At 59.6% G+C, this 23,622-nt stretch overlaps 7 protein-coding genes across 7 annotated transcripts; 4 read left to right on the forward strand and 3 right to left on the reverse strand.

Annotated features, from left to right (window-relative positions):
• Window positions 1-218: 218 nt before the first annotated feature.
• Window positions 219-4,467, forward strand: VTJ83DRAFT_114 (uncharacterized protein; the record flags this gene model as incomplete). The annotated part of the gene is made up of 2 exons (XM_071007266.1): window positions 219-3,978; window positions 4,055-4,467. 2 exons carry the CDS (start codon window positions 219-221, stop codon window positions 4,465-4,467), a joined length of 4,173 nt encoding a protein of 1,390 aa, XP_070869467.1.
• A 1,545-nt stretch (window positions 4,468-6,012) lies between these two features.
• On the forward strand, window positions 6,013-8,418 carry VTJ83DRAFT_115 (uncharacterized protein; the record flags this gene model as incomplete). Its single annotated transcript, XM_071007277.1, has 1 exon — window positions 6,013-8,418. One exon carries the CDS (start codon window positions 6,013-6,015, stop codon window positions 8,416-8,418), a length of 2,406 nt encoding a protein of 801 aa, XP_070869468.1.
• Window positions 8,419-9,718: 1,300 nt separating this feature from the next.
• Window positions 9,719-10,596, reverse strand: VTJ83DRAFT_116 (60S ribosomal protein uL14; the record flags this gene model as incomplete). The annotated part of the gene is made up of 4 exons (XM_071007288.1): window positions 9,719-9,829; window positions 9,921-10,167; window positions 10,297-10,344; window positions 10,583-10,596. The coding sequence occupies 4 exons, from the start codon at window positions 10,594-10,596 to the stop codon at window positions 9,719-9,721; spliced, it is 420 nt and encodes a 139-aa protein (XP_070869469.1).
• Window positions 10,597-12,259: 1,663 nt separating this feature from the next.
• VTJ83DRAFT_117 (uncharacterized protein) lies at window positions 12,260-13,172 on the reverse strand (the record flags this gene model as incomplete). Its single annotated transcript, XM_071007299.1, has 2 exons — window positions 12,260-13,053; window positions 13,124-13,172. 2 exons carry the CDS (start codon window positions 13,170-13,172, stop codon window positions 12,260-12,262), a joined length of 843 nt encoding a protein of 280 aa, XP_070869470.1.
• A 1,180-nt stretch (window positions 13,173-14,352) lies between these two features.
• Window positions 14,353-15,788, forward strand: VTJ83DRAFT_118 (uncharacterized protein; the record flags this gene model as incomplete). The annotated part of the gene is made up of 2 exons (XM_071007310.1): window positions 14,353-14,481; window positions 14,763-15,788. The coding sequence occupies 2 exons, from the start codon at window positions 14,353-14,355 to the stop codon at window positions 15,786-15,788; spliced, it is 1,155 nt and encodes a 384-aa protein (XP_070869471.1).
• Window positions 15,789-15,984: 196 nt separating this feature from the next.
• VTJ83DRAFT_119 (uncharacterized protein) lies at window positions 15,985-16,913 on the reverse strand (the record flags this gene model as incomplete). The annotated part of the gene is made up of 2 exons (XM_071007321.1): window positions 15,985-16,820; window positions 16,877-16,913. 2 exons carry the CDS (start codon window positions 16,911-16,913, stop codon window positions 15,985-15,987), a joined length of 873 nt encoding a protein of 290 aa, XP_070869472.1.
• Window positions 16,914-20,289: 3,376 nt separating this feature from the next.
• On the forward strand, window positions 20,290-23,547 carry VTJ83DRAFT_120 (uncharacterized protein; the record flags this gene model as incomplete). Its single annotated transcript, XM_071007333.1, has 2 exons — window positions 20,290-22,388; window positions 22,473-23,547. 2 exons carry the CDS (start codon window positions 20,290-20,292, stop codon window positions 23,545-23,547), a joined length of 3,174 nt encoding a protein of 1,057 aa, XP_070869473.1.
• Window positions 23,548-23,622: the final 75 nt, after the last annotated feature.

Genomic DNA, 23,622 nt, shown 5'->3' on the forward strand with positions numbered 1-23,622 from the left:
TCACGTTTTTGTTTTTTCCCGCCTGCAGCCATAGGCCTGTCTCTCTTACATAGCACAGACCGCAACAACGGCCACCACAACCACAAAACAACATCCGGCATCGCCGCTGCCATCATCGCCCTTCATCGTCTGCGGCCGCAGACTCATCAACGAGGTTGCTCTAGCTCATCCCCTCTCATCCATTCTCCTTTTCTGTTGGTCTCGGGCCCGCCATCTGCATGCAGGAGCCATCGCTGTCCGACAGGACAGACGTTCGCGCATCACCATCGGCATCCGCACACGACAGCGCTGGCGGCCCGATTGATTTTTTGTGCCCCGCGCGGCCCGTCCACCGCGGTCGCAGCCTTTCCCACGGGAGCTCCTCCTCGGAGAGCCCCGTTCCTTCATCTCATCCTGGCTCATCCGGCCCAGCGTTGAGTCCGGCTCACTCGGCCCAGCCACCGCCTGAGCTGGACAGGGCGCGCACCCCGGATCCCCCGGCCCTGCTGCCTCCGGGTCCCACGATGCCTCACACGGCCTCTCAGCGCGGCGGCAAGGCCCGATCCACGACGGCGGTTGCCGTCACGCCTCATGGCGCCTCATCCCCGACGGACCGGTCCTCCCGCGTTCTTGGCGTCACCCCGACGTCCTCCTCGACAGCCGAGTCGCCGTCGTCGGTAACGGTGGGAGGCGCCATGCCGGCACCGCCTGCAACCCGTAAGCGGTCAAGGACGCTGGACGCGGCCGATGACGCTGGCGTCGACGAAAACGGCCATTCCAAAGGCGGCCATGCCCTGAGGAAGCGTGCCCGCGTCGACTACACGCAAGAGATGATCGAGGACGACCTTGGTTTCCCGGCAGCTCGGGTCGCCCCGGCGGCCAAGACGGCCTCGACCCCGGGCTCTCGCGGCCGGAAGAAGAGAACCGGCGGCCAGGACGACTCGGAGGAGGAGTCTGACGACGGGTCGTCCGTCAGTCTGCGGCGCCATAGCATCGACAAGTCCCCGGTGCCTTCCCGGACCATGTCAGCCCGCCGCCGCAACACGGCCAAGAAGCTGTCGGTAGATCTCACCCACGACGCGGACCACGCGTCCGACGACAACCCGGTCCGGGACACCATTCTCGTCAGCGTTCCTGCCGACCTGACCGCCCGTTCCGAGCCCTCATCGAGCCCCAACCCCCCGGCGGGCCCGGGTGATTCTCCGGCGCGGACCCCGCCGCCGCGCTATCCGCTGCCCCTCGAGAGGCGTGCTTCAGCCTCCAACGACTTGCAATCCGTCGGGAATCACGACGGGGAGGCGCAGGTGGCTTCCGATGCGTTGCCGGGCGCGGCCGATGCGCCACGGCTGCCGTCCGAGCCGGCTAGCTTCCCAAAGAGGCCCGAGCTGGAGAATGACGACCCGGAGGCCGACCAGCCTGCGCACGTCAATGGTCAAGCACCCGCACGTCCCGCGTCGCCGCCGGTCCCATTCCAGGCGGATCGTCAAGAAAGCGACGCCATTCCGGATGCCGTGCCGGCATCCCAGGTGGAAACCCATCAACGCGACGACGGTCCAGCCTCCGTCGAAGACAGTCCTTCAACAAAGTCCTTGACGCCCGCCCTGGCCACCGTCAAGGACTCCGTCGAACCGCACGTCCTTCACCATTCGCCACGCCAAGCCACCGTCTCGCCCTCTCCATCCCGGCAGGACCAGCGGTCTTCGGGGCCTTCGCGGTTTCGCCGTCTGGAGCCGATTTACAAGTCCGAGACGCCGTTTGCCTCTCGCCTGAACCTGACCCCCTACGAATCCGACGACGTCTTGCTCCCAGGCCCCTACACGGAATGGGTGTACCCGGCTGCCTCTACGAATCCGTATGCCGCCGGAAATGGCGCCTCCTCGCGCGCCACGTCCCCTCCGGCCATGCTTCCCTTGGAGAAGGCCGCCGAGGAGATTCGCTGGGACATGCATCGCCCCATCAAGATGAAGGAGTTCGCCCGCATGTACTACCAGGACAGGCGCAGACGGAAGCTTGCCGGCGAGAAGCTCCTCTCGCTGTGGGAGTACAACAACTTTGTGGTGAAGCAGTGGAAGGAGTTCCATAACGGCGACCTGGACGCCGCCGACTCCAACGGCGGAGCTGCCTCTCCGGGCAGGACGTCCGAGGAGGGGCCCCTCCATGACAACGAGGAGGTCATCCCAGAGCCAAAGCAGTCTCTCCCGGCCGATTCAGCGGTGCCGACAGCGGCGCCGTCGCCCGCCCCGGCGGACGATGCCGCGCCCGAAGAGGGCGAGGAGCAAGAGGCCGACGAGGCCATGGCCGACAACGACACCCGGCCTGCGACGCCGGCCGAGCCCATCGAGCCGGTCGAGGTGACGAGGCTCCCCACCACGCAGTTTTCCTTTCCGAGGCTTCGGGACCCCAAGGACCTGGCCGCCGAGCTGGAAGAGTTCGGCGACCTTTCCACGCCCGAGCTTTACGAAAAGGCTGCGGCCGCGGTCGAAGTGTTGCACAAGTACGAGAAGGAGTACCGGGAGCTCCGCAAGATGCTGGACGATGAGGAGAACGCCAAGCGGCGCCAGGCCAACGATAAGACCATCATCAACTGGGAGAACCGCCAAAGGTCCGATGAGCCCCAGTTCTACCGCCGGCACTTCGACGACGCTGTCAAGGGGCCTCCTCCGTTCGAGGTCCGCGGCGTGCGCGCCCCCAAGCCGTATTTCGACGATGCGTGCCTGGAGCACCAAAAGTCCGAGGACCGCATCATGGCCCAGGCGTACGGCTTCAAGCTCGACACGCACCCTGCGCGCGTCGGCAAGCAGGACCCCGAGGAGCAGCGCTGGGAGATGCCCGAGAACCGGCTTAGGAAGCGTACCGAAAAGGGCGCCGAGCTGGCCGAGGACAACGTGGTGGAGGGCAAGCGGACTCGGAAGCCCCGCAACATCTCGGACCAGAGCAAGGACGTCAGCCGGTCGGCCACCCCGGCCATGCCTCCTACGTTTGGTCCCGCGCGCCGGCCCCGGAGGAAGGCCACCGCTTCCACCAACGCTGCCATCTCTGCGGCCCTCAACGGCGGGGGGGAGGAGGACGGCGACCTCGTCCAGGCTGCCGAGGCCGTCCCGGAGCCGATCCGCACTCGCCGCGCGGCTCGCGGCCGCGGGGTTGCGCAGGAGGACGAGAAGCCGACCAGCATGCCGCCGGGGTTTGGCGGCGCTCTCGGCAAGGGCATGGGCGGCTTGCCGGCCAACGAAGACTCGCGGCCCTCCACGGCAACGTCCCAGGACAGCGCCGAAAGCTCCGAATCGATCGGGTCGGCATACTCGCTCCGGGAAAAGCGCAAGCGCAACTTCGCCCTCGAGAACGACCCGGGTCTCGAGACGCGCCCGAAGCGCCGTGCCACCTCTCAGGCCAAGGCGCCGCAGCAGGCCGAGATGCCGGAGCCGGTGGCGGCCTCGCCCAAGAAGAAGCGGGGGCCCAAGAAGAAGGAGCCGAGCGCCCAGCAGCCCTTCCTGGCCTCCATTGCTTCCGCCGTGCCCCACGCCGCGACGCAGCCTCCTCCTCCTCCTCTTCCTCCGCAGCAACCCGAGGCCAAGTTTTACAACTTTGTGCCCGCTCCCGTGGCGGCCGAGGCGAACAGCGGGTCGGTTCATTCCCTTCCGGCGCAGGGGGGTCCGTTTGTGCACACCTTCAACGCTGCTCCCGCCTTCCCACCCGGCGTTCCGCCTCCCCCTCCGCCGCCGCCGGCCGTCAAGAAGCCCCTGACCAAGATCAAGTTCACCAACAACGGAGCTTCTTCTTCGGCCCCTGCTGCCGTTCCCACCGCCGCCTCGCCCCACCCTACCTCCCGGGCATCGACGCCGGGAAGCACCGCCGGGTCCACCAACAAGGCCGCACCGAAGCGGGTCCGCAACAAGAAGGGCGCCGACGGTCCGGCCTCGGCCCTGTCGAACGGCGACGGCGACATGGACAAGCCGTACTCGGAAATGACCAAGTCGGAGAAGATGAGCTGGTCGATGCGACGTAAGCCAGGCCCCCTCCCATCAAGCTTCTCTTCCAGAGCAAGACGGATGGCTAACCCCGGGATGATGCAACACAGGACGCTGGGCCTCTGGAGAAATGCAGGGCGCCGTCGAGAAGCGCCGCACGACCCTCGCGAACAAAAAGGCCGAGAGGGCCGCGGGGAACATCAACAACAACAACAACAGCAGCAGCAGCAACGGCAACAGCCGCGGCGGCGGCAACCGCGCCGCCTCCGAAGCCACCTCTTCGGGACCGGCCACGCCTGCTGCGACCCTCTTGGCGCTGCCGCGCGGCCAGCCGACGCCCCCGCCGATGCCGCCCTCGTCGTCCGGCGTCGCCGTGCTCAAGGCCCCGCAGCAGCCTCCGGTGCCGTCCCAGGGAGGCGGGTTCCTTCAGCAGCCTCTTCCGCCCCCGCCCCCGGGGGCGTACCCCTATGCGCTGCCCCCTCCCGCACCAGGGACCGGGGCTGGTTCTCCGTGGGCCGGATGAGCGTGGTGGTTTCGTTTGTGTGTGTGCACGCGTGCGTGTCAGCAGGGAAGCGGAGCGTTGAACCCCTCCCCCTACGCCCGCACGCCCTCTTTCATGTTTCTTTCTCTCTCTCATTCACTGTCTCATCGAGGTCGTGCGTGTTGATTTCTCCTAGAGCGATTCTCCTCTTTCCTTTTGTGTTGGATCCGGCCCGGTGCAGGGAAAGCGTTTGGAAAATCCGTGTTGAGTTGATGGATGCTCATGGCCAAAGGCATTAGATGGATGGAGCATGTCGCATGTCTGGTGCATTTTCCTGGCGTTTTTTCTTTTCTTTTCTTTCCTCAGGGTCATGGGACATGTGCCGGAAGCATTGGGTTGGGATGTACTGGAAATGCATGCAGATCACGATGGGATTTTTCAGTCGTCTTGTTTCATAGGGACACCGTAACAGCGCGTTGACATGGATGTTGCGGAATGGATGGACACGCAGAGACAGGGGGCCTCCGTCAACACCGCGAGGGCTACGATCAACCGATCCACCGGAGACGATGGGAAGCTGAGCAGTGAGAGCGGGTGGGGGTGCTGTGTGTGTTTGGGGGGGAAAGAGGATAGATGCAGTGTGCATGTGACACCATGGCAAGGTAGATAGAGAGAGCATGGGAAGTCGAGAGTTCGGATACGTCCATTGTCGTGCCCGGTGGTCAGAGCGAGATGTGATATGCATAACTAGTTATCCATGATGGGGATCCTGGACGTGACTTGGGACGGTAGGCCTCGGTGAGATGCGGGCGGGCGGGTGATTACGTGAAAACACTTACACCGTAGGAGGACAACCATCCCCCCACCGCTTCCCCCCCCCACCGCTTCCCCCCCACCGCTCCCCCCGCTGCCAACCCCAACCCCAACCCCGACCCCCCGCCCCGCCTGACGACCTACCTTGCAAGTGACGAACGAACTACTACACCGGACTAACAGAGGTCAGGACATGGACATGGGACCCGACCCAACGTCCGCTCCACTCCGCCATTGTCTTGGACATGGATGCCCGACACTTGCACGGGAGGCTTCCCATCTCGTCAGAAGCCACCATCTCACGGATTCCAGATGCCTAAGGTATTTAGACGGGCATGACGGTTTCGCCTCAATGACACATGGCCACGCAAATGCCCTATCACAGAATGCGCCCCGTCTTCACCTCGAGGCCCATGATGGTTGAGACTTCAGACGCCTGACCAACCGCACAACACGTCAAGGCGTGGGCCACGCTAGCGATGCGCCCGCCTCGGAGGCATCTGGGGAACGCCGTTTCCGGGTCCTCTGCGAGGAGGTTTTCGATGCCTGACTGCACCCGACGGCGAACGGGCGGCCGGGGCCCTGGGCCCGGGGACGCAGCCCCTGATTGGGCCACCTGGTTGGCTTCAACTCGTTCGAGTAAACACCGCCGAGCTTTTACCAAAGACATAAATCACTTGACGGCCACGCTTGCTTCGGCGGCGCGACGAGAAGCCGGTTCTCGCCGCCAGGGCATCGCATCCCAGCAAGCATCTCTCGAGCCCGTTGCCCGCCATGCGGCTCCTCAACGTTGCCACCCAAGAGCTCGAAGAGTTCCACGGCGCCGACATACCGCCTTATGCCATCCTCTCCCACACATGGGGCCCCGACGAGGTGTCGCTGTACGACATGGACGCGCTCGCGCGATACCGCGGGTCGCACGGGCCCCAGCCGCATCTCGGCTCCCCGCCGCCGCCGCCGCCGCCGCCGCATCTCGGCTCTCCGCCCTCGAGCGGGAGCCCCGACGTCATGAAGCTGATGCTCATCTCGAGCATGCTCCTGGCCTTCCGCGGCGACAAGACCCGGCTGGCCCGGTCCTCGGCCTTCCCCGCCCTCACCAACGGCCACGGCAGCGATGACGAAGATGCTCCTCCGCCGCCGTATGCCGGCTTGGCCCCCCCGCCTCCGGCGGCGCCGCATCCCGTCGAGCAAAAGGCCGGCTACGCAAAGATCGCATACGCCTGCGGCCAAGCGCAAAAGGACGGCCTCGACTACCTCTGGGCCGACACCGTGTGCATCGACCGCCACAGCAGCGCCGAGCTGTCCGAAGCCGTCAACGCCATGTACGCCTGGTACGAGCGGGCCGCCGTGTGCTACGCGTACCTCGAAGACGTGCACTTTGACGACTACACCGAGGGGTACCTGACGTGGAACGACCTGTTCGCGGCCAGCCGGTGGTTCACGCGCGGCTGGACCCTGCAGGAGCTGCTGGCCCCGCGCAAGGTCGTCTTCTACGCCCAGGGGTGGCGGCTGCTGGGCACCAAGTCGTCGCTCGTCAAGAACGTGTCCAAGATCACGGGCATCGACGAGCTGACGCTGCTCGACCCGGCCCTCGTGCGCACCGCCAGCGTCGCCCAGCGCATGTCCTGGGCCGCTCACCGCTCCACGACCCGGCCCGAGGACGTGGCCTACTCCCTCATGGGCCTCTTTGACGTCAACATGCCCGTGCTGTACGGCGAAGGCGAAAACGCCTTCCTCCGCCTGCAGGAGGAAATCATCAAGCGCTCCGATGACCACTCCCTCTTTGCCTGGGGCGCCCTCGGCCAAGGCGACGACAAGCTTCAGGTCGCTTCAGCAGCAGCAGCAACAGCAGGAGCGGCGGCGGCGGCGGCGGCACCGCACCTGAACGCGCCGGGGCTGGACGACCTCGATGACCTGGACCAAGACGCCCTGGCCGGCACGATGCCGCTCCTTGCCAAATCTCCCCGCGATTTCGCCGGCATGGGCCACGTCCTGGCCTGTTCCCCGCCGGCAGATCTTCCGACCACCGACTACGCCCTCACCAACAAGGGCCTGCACATCACCCTGCCCATGCTGCCGCCAAAGACCGGGCCATCATCACCCAGCGCCCTGCCGCACGCCGCCGTCACGCCTTCGCCCCAGCTGGCCCTCCTCAACTGCCACCCGGCCCACGACCCCACCTCCCGCCTCGCCCTCCTCCTCACCCCGACCTCCTCCCGCAACACCTTCCTCCGCACGCGCGCGCGCTCCCCGACCGTCGTCTCCTCGGCCGACCTTGGCTCGACAGCAACGGCGCCGCCGTCACCGTCCTCCGCAAAGCCGCCCCACCAGCCCCAGCCCAAGCCGAAAACCATCTACATCCCCGCCATCCCCTCCCAGCTCTCTCGCCTCACCTCGCCGTTCTCGTCCTCGGCGCTGTCCTCCTCGTCGGCGACGCCCCTCCTCGACGAGGTCATCTTCGTCCGCGCCCCCGACCTGGTCGCGCCGGGCTACGACGTCCTCGACGTGCGCGGCGCCGGCAGCGTCACCTGGAACCCGGAGCTGCGGAGCATCCGGCTGGCCGGCGTCGACTACCACTCGTACGGCCGCTCGCCGGTCCCGGCCTGGAGCCGCCGCCGCGCCGGCGCGCCCGGCGCCCTGTACCAGCTCTGCGTCGTCACCTTTTGGAACCGCGTGCTCAAGTGCGGGTTCGTCGTGCGGGTCCTGGTCGAAGGGGCGTCGCGCGTGTGCTTCGCCGACCTGGTCCCCGGCGCCGACGCGGCCGCGGCCGCGGGCGAGAACGGCGAGGGCCTGCTCGAGCTGGCCCGCAAGGCGTGGGAGCGGCCGGGCACCGTCGACGTGGTCGTTCCCGGGCCCGAGCGCAAGAGGCTCGTGACGGTGGAGGTGGTGAACCCGGGCGACGCCGGCGCGCCGTCCGGGGCGGACGACGAGGCGAGCGACGCCGCGTCGGTCTCGTCCCGCGGCGGCCCGAGGCCGTGGACGTACAAGCCCGGCCACGAGGTCAAGGTGGCGGAGCGCGTGACGTTTGCCGAGAAGTGGGAGAAGGAATACCGCCGGACGGTGAACGCTACGGTCGAGAGGAGGAAGAAGGGGGTCATTGAGCTGAGCATGACCTCGATGCTGTGGATGCCGGCGCCCGCGGCGGCGCACAAGACGGAGGATCTTGATCAGCCGAGTTAAAAAAAAAAAAAAAGTTACAGAACGGATCTGGGGGCGGGGGGCGGAGGGCGGCATTTTGGCTTGCATTGTTTGTACATGATGTGTTTTTTTTTTTTTTTTTTTTTTTTTTTTTTTTTTTTTTTTTTTTTTTTTTTTTGCTTGCTTGTTTGGGATGGGCAACAGAATGTGTTTTCACATCATCCGGCGTTAGGCATGGGAACTCTCAGCGTACATCCAATGGCATTTATGATTCATGAGACCCAGTTGCAGAGTCCCGTATTCCGTTTCATGAACACCGTGACCTGGATGGTGCCTAGGTATAGACTATAACTAGGTAGATTAGGGGCTAAGCAGACCTTGTTTAACCACGCTGTCATCGGTTCAGGCCTGGACCTACGGTGTAAGTTATTCAACAGCGATGATCCTATTGATGGATCCATGCCACTTATACCACATCAAGCAAAGCAACAGGCCCGCCAAGTGGCGATGGAGGCATATGCCGGATTCCCGGCCAGCTGGACCTGTGAATAACAATAAAAAAAAAAAAAAAAAAAAAAAAAAAAAAAAAAAAAAGGAAACCAAGAGGTCTGAAGGGAGGCAAAGGGTAGTAGGAAATGTTCGCAACGACAGGAAAACGGAACAGGCTCGGCGTTGGGGAACGCATGGCGATCACTTCTCATTTCCAGAACCCCAGAACAAAAAGGCAAGCAAGCTCTCGTTATTTCCCGGCCGGCATCTTTGACATGCACGTTGTTATTGGGGTGGATCAAGGCATTCGGTTGGGTTCATATCGAGCACTCTGGGCCCCACGGCGGACGGCGGGCAACCAGGGAGCCGATGGCTTTCATCACTCGCAAAGTGAACAACGCTCTCGGTGTGGACGGGGACTCGGGGAACAAGATTCGGTGTATAAACGATGGCGCAGCAAGTGCACGGCGTTGGCCTCAGAGGGTGGACAAAGTCGAATCTCTAGACTTCGCCGGTCCTCGCGTCCCTCGAGCCTTCAAAGTCCACAAAGGTCCAGTCCCAGCGGCTGTGTAAGTCGGGAATTATTCTTTGAAGATCGTGATATCCCCCCAAAGCCTGCCCGTCCTGCCAAAGTCGAAGAACCGATTCTGAATTGACCTGTGTATCATGCAGTGGTATGACTCCCTAGCACGCCGAAGCCGAAATGCAAAGCCTGCCCCATCCGGCCCAAGCCTTTTTTGTGGCCATCGTTCAACTCTCCCTCGTTTGTGGCGGAAGACGCTCCTCGGTCGACAGAATCGTTCGTTCCCCGAAATTCCAAGTGCCCTGAACCCATCGCGCGCCGGAAAACCTCTTACATCACGACACCCGAGTTGCTGGCAATACGGGGCCAGAGCTCCGCGGCCTCCTTGCCGACGGGCCCGGTGATGGCAGAGCCCTTCATCTCACCCTTGGGGTTGACGATCTGCGATTGTCAGCCTACCACGTACGCGCAAAACCAACCCTGCTGGGGGGGGGGGGGGACCCAGTTCCGTTCCGGCCCGAGGAACACGTACCACACCAGCGTTGTCCTCGAAGTAGAGGAAGACACCGTCGAAGCGCTTCCACGGCTTGGCCTGGCGGACGATGACGGCGGGGTGAACCTTCTTGCGGAGCTCGGGCTTGCCCTTCTTGACGGTGGCCATGACCATGTCACCGACGCCGCCAGCCGGCAGCCTGTTGAGGCGCGCACCGATACCCTTGACCGAAATGATGTAAAGATTCCGCGCGCCCGAGTTGTCAGCGCAGTTCATGATGGCGCCCCTGTCCATTCGTCAGCCTCGGCCTCGTCCTTCAATGTTGCTGTTGCCGTCCGGCGCGTAATTCGTCTTGGACATCTCGAGGGATCGGTTCGAATGTTCGCTCGGGCGGACAGGGAGGGATCGCACGTACACTGGGAGACCCAGGGACATCTTGAGCTTGCCACCAGGGGCACCACGACTATGTGACAAAGGTTAGCCGTGTCCTTCGAGTTTGAATGGCCTCCTTCTTCCAGCTGCCGCAGAGAATCCGACCGCCATGTTCCGCAAGCTGCCCCAAAACTTTTCATCCTTCCCCCCCCTAGCTGGGCTTTCCCCTCCACGAAAAATCCCTGCAGTCTTCTCTGGGAAACGGGCGGTCGGAAGTCGCTGACGGCAGCTCAAATTCTCGGAGAAACAGCACTTCGGTAAGGACTCACGAGATCTTGGCCATTGTGAATGTGAGGTTGCGGAATCGACTTGACGGATGGGTGTCGAGATTTCGGAAACGCAGATGCACCTGGAAAGGGAAATTGACGGGATTCGTGATAATTTTGGTGTGGATCGGGAAACCCTACGATCTGTGAGCGGTCACGTGGGGTGGGGCACCCTAACCCTGCCGTGGTTTTTCGGTGCAGAGTGGGTCGTGGCAGCTCAGATGCGGCGCGTCAAAAAGTTTCCGCTCTTCTGTTTTGCACCCGCTCGGGGAGGCGGTTTGGGGCATCACAGAAGTGCGTGCATGCCGTCATTTGACCACGGCTCTGCCGAGCTGTATGTGATAAATCTGTTACCTGCAGTGATTGTCTTCATCGCTCTTCAGCATAAGAACCTATACTGTTGAGTCGATGCGCTACACGTAGGCGTTTTGGGTGCGCTTCGAACTACACTTTTGATCCACGCCAGAATGTCATGGTGGATAGATAGTCCGTGTTCAGGCCGTCGCATGCTCAGATGTATCAGCACTCAGCACTGGAGCCAAGCAAGGTCTACATTCCCCAAGGGCACATCAACCGCAACAAAGCCCATCTCGCCATATACCTGAGCTCAGATTTGCGCATTCGCTTTCTTTGCCACAAAAATCACAATCCGGCGCCGAGAGGATCGACCCTCTGCATCACATCAAGATATCATCACATCATGTTGGGAGTCTTGGAGCCTCGCCCCTGTGGAATCCGCGCAGAACGCGGCCAGGAGGCGCGGACTATGATGGCCCGATGGTTTTGTCTTGCAGCAATCAGGGCGAGACAAGCTGAGATAGCATGTCGCTCCCTCTCCCCCGCCAGCCCCTTCCAAATTCCAAACACAAGACGTGTTCGAGAGCAGAAGGCTCTCCGAAGAGAGGCTCATTGGGAATCCGTTGCCGGCTCCGAGTGGCTGGAGAGGGTTGCTGCTTTCTTCAGTAAGAAAACAAGGTCGGTAAGGAACCGTCGAGCGGTAATGCATTCTCGGTCGTCCATGAAATAGTAGCCTTCTGAATGCGAGCTGTACTGATTTGAGCCTTGGAGGACATGATGGCTCACCAGGACCCTTCCCTCGTGCTTTCAGCCCGGCACTCTCATGCCAAAAGCCTACCTGTGCTCCGCTGGCTCCGAAGAAACCAAGATTCCTGTTGATACACTGACAGGACTTCAGAGGCATGCGGGTTGCGCGCTCACTGAGCTGGCGCACAATGCGCAGCGAAGGAGGTGCTGGGGATGTGACTTGGAGATGACAGGCACGGTGAAAAATCTTGGAGAGGCTGGCTCAGGCCCACGGTTGCAAAGTAGTTAACTAACACTGAAGTGGAGCTGCTCGGCATGCATGTGACCTGGCACGTGAATTAGCATCCCCCCACCAAATGCCAAGTCTTTATGTCAACAACACTTGATGACCTACCTCACGCCGTGAAGAAGACATGGAGACTTCGCGCTATCACGAGAGCTACACGAGATAACCATACAATCCCCAAAAAAACATGGATCTTCTACTTCTCAAGAACGTCTTCTATGTGATACATTGAACTTGAATTGCGCTGTGTGCCCTTCTAACCTGCTCCACTGTCCCACTGTCCTGTCCTCCACCCTGCCTGCCTGCCTCAGCCCTTCCTACATGGACCGACGTCTACTGTACCTCGCCCCTCACTCCAATGCATCGATTATCCAACAAATCAATGCCCCCATGGCTAGACCTGCATACCACGCCGCAGCAGCCCACAAGCAAATACAGAACAGGCCCCCATCGCCACAAGTGCAGTAACATCGGTTCGCCGACGAAGCCCCGCTGGTGGCGTCCACCGTGACTTTCTTGACCAGCGCATCCCCGATCGGCGCAATGCTCTTCTCAAACGCGTCCGGGTCCATGGCCGTCCAATCCGCCCCGTCGGGACCGGGAACCGCCTCGTCGCCGACGAACCCAACGTAGAGGACCTCGTCCTGGTCGATCCCGTTGTTCCCGTTGACGCTCTTGCCGCCGCACATGGTGGCCAGCGCGAGCGACGCCTCGCCAACCATTGGCTTCTCGTCGTCGTCGCCGTTTGTGTCGCCCCAGACGCCGTACGCGACCTTGTCGCCTCCCGGGCAGACGGCGACCATGACGCTCAGGGGCTTCATGCCGTACTTGGACGGGTCGAAGGCGCGCCAGCCTTTGCGCTGGCGGGTGCCCTTCTCGTTGCCGAACACGACGTACGGGTGCACGTAGGGGTTGAGGTCCTTGATGCCGCGGCCGTAGCTGGCGACCAGGTCGCTGAAGCTGGTGGCGTTCTGGATGTCGGGGCTCAGCGCGGCCTGGCAGCGCCCGTCATCGGCGGGGGTGCCGCCATGTCCATCGCAGTCGACATCCATGTTAACCAGGGCGCCGTGACGGCCTTGCAGGTAAATGATGCCGTGGGAGTGCAGGTAGTCGCCACAGTATTCGAAGTCTATGCGGACAATGCCTAGGTGAGTCCAGAGCAGTCGAAGGGTTGAAGGGAACGGAGCGGCAAGCGAAAACGGGACGAAGTGAACTCACTGTTGGATCCACCCGCCGAGCTGTAGAAACCAGTGGCGAGAACATTGTCGCAACGAGATTTTGCTCGCACAGCATTGTAGAATTGGCGGAGGTTATGGGGGGTTTCCCTGGCGAGAGCGAGGAGTGGGAGCAGCAGGGTGAAACAAATCATCCTCGGAGTAGAACTCCAGAAATACGACAGAGCACCGCAAGGTATCATTGTAAACGCTGAGCTATGAAAGGCTTGAACGAGGTTGTGTAAGTGACGAGGGCACCCCTGGCTTAATGACGGAGATCAACTGGGTGGACCAGAAGAGACTGTTGGAAGGAAGATTGATACGGCCGGCGACACAATTGATCTCCTGCGTGGCTGTGCTATGGTAAGAGGGAGCTACCTGTTGGGGGTGGTGAGCTGGATGAGAATGGACTTCTGCTTGGGCACGGAACAGGAGAAAGTCAAAGGACCTGGTGAGATCGAAAATCGTTTTATAGTTGCTCAACTGAGTCACCTTCGGCAGTGAATGCAAGCGTCATGTTAGGGCTCTTCTTCGTTGGCGACAAGTCATCTCGAGTCACCTTAAAAAAAGTTATTTCAAGATGCATGATGTGTCTGTGGTCATAGCCAAGTTTCCTTGTGACTCTACGCCATATGTCGAGACTGTAGTCAACTCGACGGAGTGAATCCCAAGGTTCATGCTACGGCTGTGCAGTCAGCGGAGTGTGTCAAGCTATACCAAAGGTGAAGTCCCGTGTGCTTGGTATATTTGCATCATCATTCCGTGAAGACCCTATTTTGAGGTTGATAATATCAACTGGCCCAATGACAAAGGTACGATATTAGGATGTTGATTGAAAAGACATATTCGCTCTTCCCTTGACAATTTCTGTGCCGCAATTATCTTGCTCCAACCTACGTACTCTACGAGCAAACAGTATTCTATCGTTCACAATGATGTCAATATATTTGGTATCTGCAGCATAACCACGAAAGCTGTGCACAGATGAAGCTCGGGCATCGATGCTCTGCGTTTGAACATATGAGTGAACTGACTTTCAGCGTCTTGGAATGATTCCATCGTCCAAGACGCGCGTTCGCAATGGGTGAGTCAGATTGTCAACTATATAAACAGCCGATCTCTCCCAAGGTCCCTACCACGATCGCTTGAGGTGAATTATTCCTCAAAGATCTAAAGATTATTCCCATCAACTCCTTGATTCAAGGGATATAAACAAGTAAACAAAAATCATGATGCACCTCATTATGCTTGGTCTCCTGTTGCTAGCCCTAGCGGCGGGAATCATCGGTGCGATCCCGGCGACTGCACCCGCCGTCCTCCTCTTCACTGCTGCCTTCAGGGGCATGCCCTCCTGCGCTGTAAGTACCACGTGAAGCCTCATCACGGCACGATGTTTGTTGAGCATGATGCGCTGCGGGTGTCTGAGTGTGATGTCGATGTGTTTACGTTGCGAACCATCGTTGTATAATATTGTTATCATGCTACAACGTCTCCGATTTTCCATATTCGTGCATTCCAGTTTGTCACCGATACCCTCCCTGGACGTCCATCGTTTGAACTCATCCCCATCACCTGTTATTGTCCATTGTTCCCCTGACATGTCATATCTTGGCATCAATTGCTAACGCCATCGCCATAGCACTTTCCCATGGTTATCCTCCTGGGCCGCCTCCCGGCCTTCAGCTGCAAGGCCACTGATGCGGCGTGCCTCTGCAGCAGCGGGGCCCTCCTCAAGGCCATCCAACACCGGGTCGCCGCCGCCTGCTCTGACCCCGCCGACATCCTCGCCTCCCACCAGTGGGTCACCGCCCGCTGCGCGGACGACCACTTCTCGGCGCCTGCCCTCTCTGCCTCTCCGCTCACCGGCGCCCACTCAGACGTCACCTCGCCCGCCGCCCCCAGCCGTCTCCTCCTCAGCCGCCTGCACGAGGGCCGCCACAACCGGTGGATCCTCCGGCTCTACCTCATCGTCTTCCTGCTCACGGCCCTGTGGAACTCCAGCAGCGACCAGGACGAGTTCCTGCGCCTGTTGCTGCAGAAGCTGCAGCGGTTTCGCGATACCATGCTGCTCTACCGCCGCCGGACCCGGTTGTGGGGCGACATGGCCAGGTCTTCTCTGCACAACGCCGAGCAGTGGGTCCGCGGATTGTGGCGGAACTACTTGGCCGCCTGGACGGAGTACAATAACCTGAGGGTGCGCCTCGCCAGCTCCTCGGCGTGGCCACCGCCGCTTGGGAGCCTGTTCGAGCTTGAGCAGCTGTGGCTTCGGGTGTTGCGCTTCTACAGGGTCTTCGCGGCTGCCCACAGGGAAAAGGAGGATGAGCGTCGTCGACTTATAGAGATGATCGCTCGGTGTCGGGCCGAGCGGGAGCAGATCCAAGAAGCGTTCGGGATCATCGCCGAAGGCGTCAGTGCCATGAACGGGGAGGTGTGGCCCAGAAACCCGGTGTTAGCCGATCAAGATGACGACCAGGAGATCGTGGTGGAGCGGGAGGAGGATGTGGCTCAAGGCTGGGAGGACGATGATGACACCATTGTGGGAGACGGCGAGGATGGAATTCAAGAACGGGAAAATGAATGGGAGGACCTGGGGGAGGATGACACTTGGCCAGAGGGCACGTGGGAGGAGGAGGAGTATGAATGGGAGGACTTTGCAATAGATTGAAGAGTGGGCTTCAAGCGAGGATGGGGGCAGCAGACTGTTCGGCGCGGAAGGGGATATTGGGTAATTCTAGATAGATCCGCCAGGTGACAACACGGTCACCCTTGATTGTACATGGGGGCGTATGCAGCGTATGAAATCAACTCTGTTGATCCCATCGTGATACTTTTTTTCTGTGGTTCGAAACCACGCAGTTCAATCAGGCAAACCCTGCAATCCGTTGGCCACCGGCAGGGAACCCACAACCCTGCTTGCCATTCTGCGTGTTGGCACCAAGCCCGGAGCAGATGCCGAATCGCACGGCTCCAGTGTTGACCAAGGCGCAACAGGTTGACGCGCAGTCGGCATCGCTGGTGCACTCGCCGCCAATGAATTGGCCACCCTGGCCGTTGCCAACGTTCTTTGCACCCGCAGGATCGGGAGTGAGGGTGCTGGGCTGGATGCCAGTGCCGGCGCCGGCGCCAGCGTTGGAACCTGTATCATCGTTGTTGTTGTTGTTGTTTCCATTGCCATTGCCATTGCCGTTGTTGCCGTTGCCGTTGCCGTTGTTGTTGCCGTTGCCGTTGTTGTTGCCGTCGCCGTTGCCATTGTTACCATTGTTGCCGTTGCCGTTGCCATTGCCGTTGTTACCGTTGTTACCGTTGTTGCCGTTGTTGCCGTTCCCGTTGTTCCCGTTGCCATTGCCGTTGCCGTTGTTCCCGTTGTTATTCCCGTTCCCGTTCCCGTTCCCGTTCCCATTTCTGTTCCCCCCATTTCCTCCGTTGCCCTGGTTTTGGTTCCCTGACCCTGCAGCCTCGAAGCCGCAGCCCTGTTTTCCTGCCTGTGTTTGAGCGCCCACGCCAGAGCATACCCCAATCGTTTCCCCTCCCCTCGGGAGAATCGCACAGCAACCCGACGCGCAATCAGCAGCCCCTAAGCATTGGCCCCCGATGAATTGAATGCCAGCGCCATTCCCGATGTTCTTCTCTCCGGCGGGGTCAGGCAGGTTTTGGCGGGCCGAAACGCTCGGAGCAGCTTGAACGGCTGACAGGGCGACTAGGTGAGGTCAGTCAGTGCCTGGCAGAAATGCTTGGACGTGAAGTAGGACCCACAGGCGAGAGTGCCAACAAGAACAGAAACTTGGACCATATTTGCTGCTGCAAGGCTGTACCAGACAGCGCCTGGAAGGAACAAAGACGTGGAAGAAAGCGGGTATCACGACAATATGCCGCCAGCGGGTGCGAGAACGAAACAGCGAAGGACGCCCGGTCCGACGGTAAGAAAAGACGTAGGGAACAACACAGCGGTTGACAGGAACTTTTGAAAGAGCGGATGAGCTCGTTGACAAACAACTAGAACCTTCAACTACCTAACTGGTATTTATATCCGTTGTTCAGCAACGGGCTGAGATGTCTTAAGACGTTTCAAATGTAACGTGGGCACTTCGACACCCCATGACATGGAGCGATGCGGAAGACGCGGTCCTTCCCATCCATGTTACCTGACGAGTGAGAAGAGTTTGCAGCTTGCTTCGCTCCTCGCGTTTGTCCTCAAACTGGTGGATTATTCCTCGTCGGTGTCACAGCAGGGGCGTGCACTTAGTTGCGACACGTTCTCGAGTCAGAGGTGAGCTCAGCGTGGCCAATCAGCCTGGACTCGCGGCGCTTCGAGATGCGCAACGGAATATGGCACGAAAGATGTGAGACGAGTGATATACTATTTACAGGGATAGAGTTCCATCGTGAAACATTTCATGGCCTCCAAGCCCACACAAAAGAGGTGAGTAGGTCAAAGGAAGACGTCGAAGCCAAGGTTTCGCCGTTGGCAATGGAAGCATCCATTCAGGTTCCATCAGCGGCTGAAGTGGGGCTCGGCGCCACCGCCACCGGCCGGGCACCTCAGTCCACTGCAGAAAATGCGGGGTCCGCTCTGAGATTGATGTGGCCCCGGGGGAGGGAGGGGGGGAGGGGGGTCCACTACCTGATCGACTCAGCGTGGGGTAACTACCCTAAAGAATCGCGCTGATGATCAACCGATCTGCATTCTCCCATCTTCGCCCGACATGTCTCAGCCACGAACACACGTCCCACTCTGTCGGGGCCATGCAGGCCTATGGGACGGCGGCGTCATTGTTTCGGCACGAAACCTGCCACGCGCTACGTTCCAGCCGGAGAGCCCTGGGTTCTATTGCGCGGCAAGTGAGAGTGTTTCTGGTTCCCGTTGACAGAAATTCTCCACGCGGGCGAGTCATGAAGATCCCACGTGTGCCGCAATCATACACGCCTAGGTATTAAATGGCAGGCTTCCGATGGGTCTGTGGACTGGGGAGAGGCGCAGATCCATAATGCCTGAAGTCTCTTCACGGACGCCACCGAGTTTGAAGACGAGCAGACTAGAAAGGATCCGGGCTGTAGTCAATGGCATTCCATCGAATGACCAAAGAAGCGATCGCGGGTTAGCTTCGGCGTTGGATAGCTAGCACTCACGCCGTGGTTCCTTGAGCCTCGATGGTCCGAACAACAGCAGGGTAGATTATCACATGTCTCGAAAGAATCACACGGACCATGGCAGAGTTGACCTTCATCATGACGTCCCCGGTGCTGAAACAAGACAAGTTCGTGGACGAGTGGATAGTGGATTATGCTATTCTGAAACGAGAAAATCCTTCAGATGGCGAGGCTTCCCAGAAACCACGCACAAGGGTGTTTACCAGCACGTAGCGAGCCTAGAGCCAAAACCAATTGGCGGTTTGTCAGCATTGAGTTTCGCAGTCAAGCTCCCCATAATTGTGCCATGTGCGGTGGATGCGCCCTGGAAGATGGCGTTTTGGAGGGGTGGCCAAAACCTTAGGTCCCGCTCTGTGGGTGACGTGAGAAATACCGCGTTCAATATCACCGAAAGGGCTCTGAGATAGAAGTCCAGGAGCTCAGCTCTTTGGACTGAATTCGTTGTAGAGCCATCCCATCTGTGATTGCCAAAGTTGTTTGAACGACAACGGCCTTACTGATGGCCGTGGATGCAAGTAGGACCAAGGTGCAAGCACCCGAAGGCTAAACTGTGTGGGACACGAGAGATGTTGAGCGATCACGCGCTAAAGTGTTACCTATCTAGAACAGGGACTCATTCCAACCGGGGCTCCCTCCATTGATCCTTCGTGACTATTACCTTCAGGAGAATGGTGATGGCGGGATGGGGTGCGGCTGCTCCAAGGTTGCTGACCTGACAGTGGAGATGGGGCTATGAATTGGGCCAAGCACGTCACACTGAACCTCGGGAATACAATAGCAGACATGTAATTCGGCCTTTTAAATGGAACACCAGCGTCATGACCGTGTGCGTACGTGAAAATGGGTATCCATCGGATTCCTGGGGTCGGGTACGGTAACCGAGAGGAGAACCGATCGTGGAAACAGAGGAACCGCAAGTGCACAAGGTTCACGAAGTCAATTGGGTGGACTGGAAGCAGACTCATGATGATGGAAACTGGCTGGAGATGCCAATTCGGACAAGACCCAATGCTTACCGGAGAGGGTGCGAACAGCAGAAACGAGTTGAAGGAGAGGTTGCCGCGGGGAGAACCACGAAAACACCACGACAACACCACGACAACACCACGACACGTCCAGATAAGAAAACAACAAACATTCGCAGCCTGGGTATTCTTGTTGTTGTTTTCGCAAGAGAGAATCTTAATTCCAGCCCCGCTTTTCCCGTTCCTGGAAATATATAAAGTGACGCCGACGAACTCTCTTCCACTTCTTCTCTTCTCCCACTTCCATCCCACAAGTTGCGATTCCCAGCACAGCCAATTCTCGCGCTATCGATCTGAACAACTCTCTTCAGATACATTTAACATTCGAAATTGTAGCCTTGCTGCAGAATTCCGCAACCTTTCTCGCAAATTGATCATACCTCTCTTGGTAAGTCCGATCGACCCCAGCTTCCTCTCTTCCTGTTTCTTCCTCATCCTCCCTCTCCATTTCCTCCACCACCACGCCCGCCGAACACTTCGCATCTCGTCATCTTCCCGCCATTCAACTCTCTTCGCATTTTACTCTTCAATACAATTTCTCTCTCCTCATCACAATTCTTCATCACCTCGCGCCCTCTCTCGCTGTTGCGCGTCGGCCTTCATCCTATCGACCACGCGCGCCACAACAGACTCTTCATCAACCCCAATCGACATTTTCCACCTTATCCATACTCATTTCATCAGATTTCACCTCATCTCTTCTTCATCTCATCCTCGGCGCTCTTGCCGCTTGCCGGTCGATCATCCGCTGCGGTCGTCCGAACTCTGCGAGGCTGTAAGTTGCTTGCCGTTTTCGGATTGCGAGGCTGAGACCCACACCGCCCGACATTTCCTTGCGACTCCACTCATACCCACATCGTCAACACCTCGGCTGCCCAGACGCGGCTCAAAATTTTATCCCTCACCGCATGCATGTTTACTTTGCCATTGGGGCTTTGAGACATGATCGACTGACCGCAAGACAACAGAGTTTCGATCAGTCGCACTGTCACCATGGCGACTTTAACTCCCAAGCCCGTGGCCCTCGCGGCCCTCGCCGTCGCGGACAAGCGCCTGGGTTGTGTCACCGCCTCCTGCGGACCTCTCAAGAACATCTTTGTTGACTTCAGTCGCTTCCATGAGGCGCTTGCCTACGCGACATTTGCCGCGGAATCTTGCGTTCCTCTGACCTTGACCGAGAAAATTGCCGACCCCGCGGAAACCTCTCTCTCTGACTCAACCTCCGAACTTCAAGAGCAACTCGAAGACGCCGTTGACACCCGCGCCCCCGCCACCGTACATGACACCGACCACGCTGCCTCCACTAGCCCGGACATTGATGCTCCTCCTCCTTCTGACGAGTCGGAAAACATCACGGTCGTTGATGATGGTTCCCTTGCCGATACCTCCAACCAGGACGCCTCCGAGGGCATCGCCCCTGAGCTGGCTACCCGCGATCTGAACACTTCTGGCAACACCGAAACGCCCGCTGAGCACGCCGAGACTCTCAATGCTACCGAGGCTGCTAAGGCTACCGAGGCTACTGAGGACAATGAGACCACCGACGTTATCGCGACCACTGAGGAGATTAAGACTGTCGAGGCGACCGAGTCCACCGAGACTGTCGAGGTCACCGAGGCAACAATCGAAGCTCCTGAGGCTGTCGAGACCATTGAGCCTACCGAGATCACGCAGCACACCGAGACTATTGAGACCGTCCAGGCCACCGAGGCCGCCGAGGAGATCAAGGCTGCTGAGACTCTCGAGGCGACCGAGCCTATTGATACAGTCGAGGCTACTGTGACAACTGAGGAAATCGAGACCACCGAGACCACCGAGACTACCGAGGCGGCTGAGACCATCGAGACTGTTGAGGCTACCCAGACTACTGAGGAGGTTGAGACCATCGAGACTGTCCAGGCTATCGAGGCCGCTGAGGAGATCAAGGCTACCGAGACGCTCGAGGCCACCGAGGATATTGAGGCTGTCGAGGCTACCGAGACGGCCGAGGAATTCGAGATCGCCGAAGCCACCGAGACGGTCGAGGCCACCGAGACCGTTGAGGTTACCGAGACCGCTGAGGTTGAGACCACGGAGTCCATCGAGTCCACCGAGACCACCGAGTCTGCCGAGGCGGTCGTTGAGGCCCCTGAATCCGTCGAGACAACCGAGGCGCCTGAGAAGATCGAGACCATTGAAACCACCGAGACCACGCAGCACATCGAGACCACCGAGCATGTCGAGGCTACCGAGCCCGCTGAGACTGCCGAGGTCGCTGAGGCTCCTGAGGCTGTCGAGACCGCCGAGACTACTGAGGAGACCGAGACCAACGAGACCGCTGAGACGGTTGAGGCTCCCAAGGCGATTGAGGTTACCGATTCCGTCGACACTGCTGCAGACCTGGAGGCCCCCGAGCCCGATCGCGTCGATACGGAGGCCCACGACAGCCAGTCCGGGGCTAATCAGGACGCTACGGTGACCCTTGCCGATGCCGACGATGTTATGGAGACCGCTTCCACTATCTCCGAGGACATCTCGACCGAGGAGGCTGTTGAAACCGCCATTGCTCCCCTTCCCATCCCGGCCATCAGCTTCCCGGTCATCTTCGAGGACGACTTTGATCCCTGCGTCTCAAGCGTCGTGGGGGCTGAAGATTGGGTCTTTGACATCATGAAGATCATTCCCGACTGCCCGGAAGTCATCACCAAGAAGACGGAGCGGGAGCTCCTGTACGAGCGCATCATGGATCCCGAGACTGGCAAGGTCGACCAGCATAAGATGAAGCTTGAGACCGCGGCTCGGGGCCTGACCCTCCAGCCCATCAACGGGGAGAACCGGAGCACCGTCAAGAACAATCCGGTTACGGATGCGACCGTCGCGGGTTCCGCAGACATGAAGCGCAGCCACTCGCGTCGCTCTTTGGGTACGAATGACTCGCGTCTGTCTGGAGATGCCATCTTTGACAGCGCTCCGTCCCCGGACACCCCGGCGACGGAGCATGCCATGACTCCCTCCGCCTCGTGCATCATTGAGCAGGGCACTCCGACGACGAAGGCAGACGCCAACGGCCCCGCTGCCGCTGCCACCAGCACTAGCGAGGACAAGACCACAGAGTAGAACTCTGTGGACTGTGACTTCGACGACAAGCTTGCTTCTCCCGACAATGAAACGACCTATGAGTGCCCCACTACATACAGCGCGTCGGATGACGATGAAGACCACCATGACGACGCGTACGATCCTTACGAGCGTCCTAGCAACCCAACCCCCTGGAAGGGGAAAGCCGAGGTTGGCTTCGACGTGGCCAGCGACGATGAGGGCGACGATTACCAACCTCGTCTCCTCTTTGCCTATGCTGAATCGCCCGAAGCACCTGCATCCACGGGCTTGGTGGAGTCCTACGACGTCGACTTTGACTTTGCGTGCAGCCCTCCATCCGAGCACGACACCTCGGAGCACACCTACCATGAGACCGAGTACTGCTACGACGAAGTCGACAACGTTTACGGCGTGGACACCGTTGCCTCCCCCGTCGGTACCATCGACACCGACTACGAGACGGACCACCCAGCGACGTTCGCTTTGGATGAAGACAATTCATACGACTACAAGGAAGACGCCCTCGTTGCCTACCATGATGGCGCTTGCTTCCCTACCCCGCCTTACAACGGCTGGTCCGTTCCGTTTTCCACATGGACCGGAATCGAGTACATGGAATGGTGGACCAAGCACTATTACATTGACATCAACGGTTACCTGGGGATTCACCGGGTATGGGAGGCCGAGTCTGGGGTGTCACACGGCGCCTACCACCACTGCAGCTGGGTGTATTACCTGGAACACGAAAAGGAATGGGTGCGCGGCAATGCACTGGGGATCGAGATTGTTGTCACGACCCCCGAGGGGGAGAACAGGTGGATCGATGACAACATCCTCGAATATCCCGAAGACCTGGTAACCGACGAGGAACGGGGACCGTACGGCCATAGCTGCACGGAGCGGTGCGCCGAGTTTTGGGACCAGTTCGGCTGGTACATCGCCGATGACGCAGAGGGCGAACAAGAGGGTGGCCAGCCGCACAAGGTTCACTACCTGGCGCCCATCGAGGAAGAAGAGTCGGAGGAGGTGGCCATGGTCTCTGAAAGCCCCATGGCGAGTGCCTGCACCTCTGCCGCGGTGCATAAGGAGGTGCTTAGCGCGCTCCCTGAGCACTTGCGCCCATCCAACAAGCGCTGGGTTGACCTCGATGAGGAGTCGGACGAAGAGTGGTAAGGGAGGGACTGTGGCGCGATGGAATGTGAAGGAAGCGAGATGGAAGGGTTTGTCAAAGTATCGTACGGGAACTGT

The sequence above is a fragment of the Remersonia thermophila genome, chromosome 1 (genome assembly GCF_042764415.1).
Source record: "Remersonia thermophila strain ATCC 22073 chromosome 1, whole genome shotgun sequence".
Classification (NCBI taxonomy): Eukaryota; Fungi; Ascomycota; class Sordariomycetes; order Sordariales; family Chaetomiaceae; genus Remersonia; species Remersonia thermophila.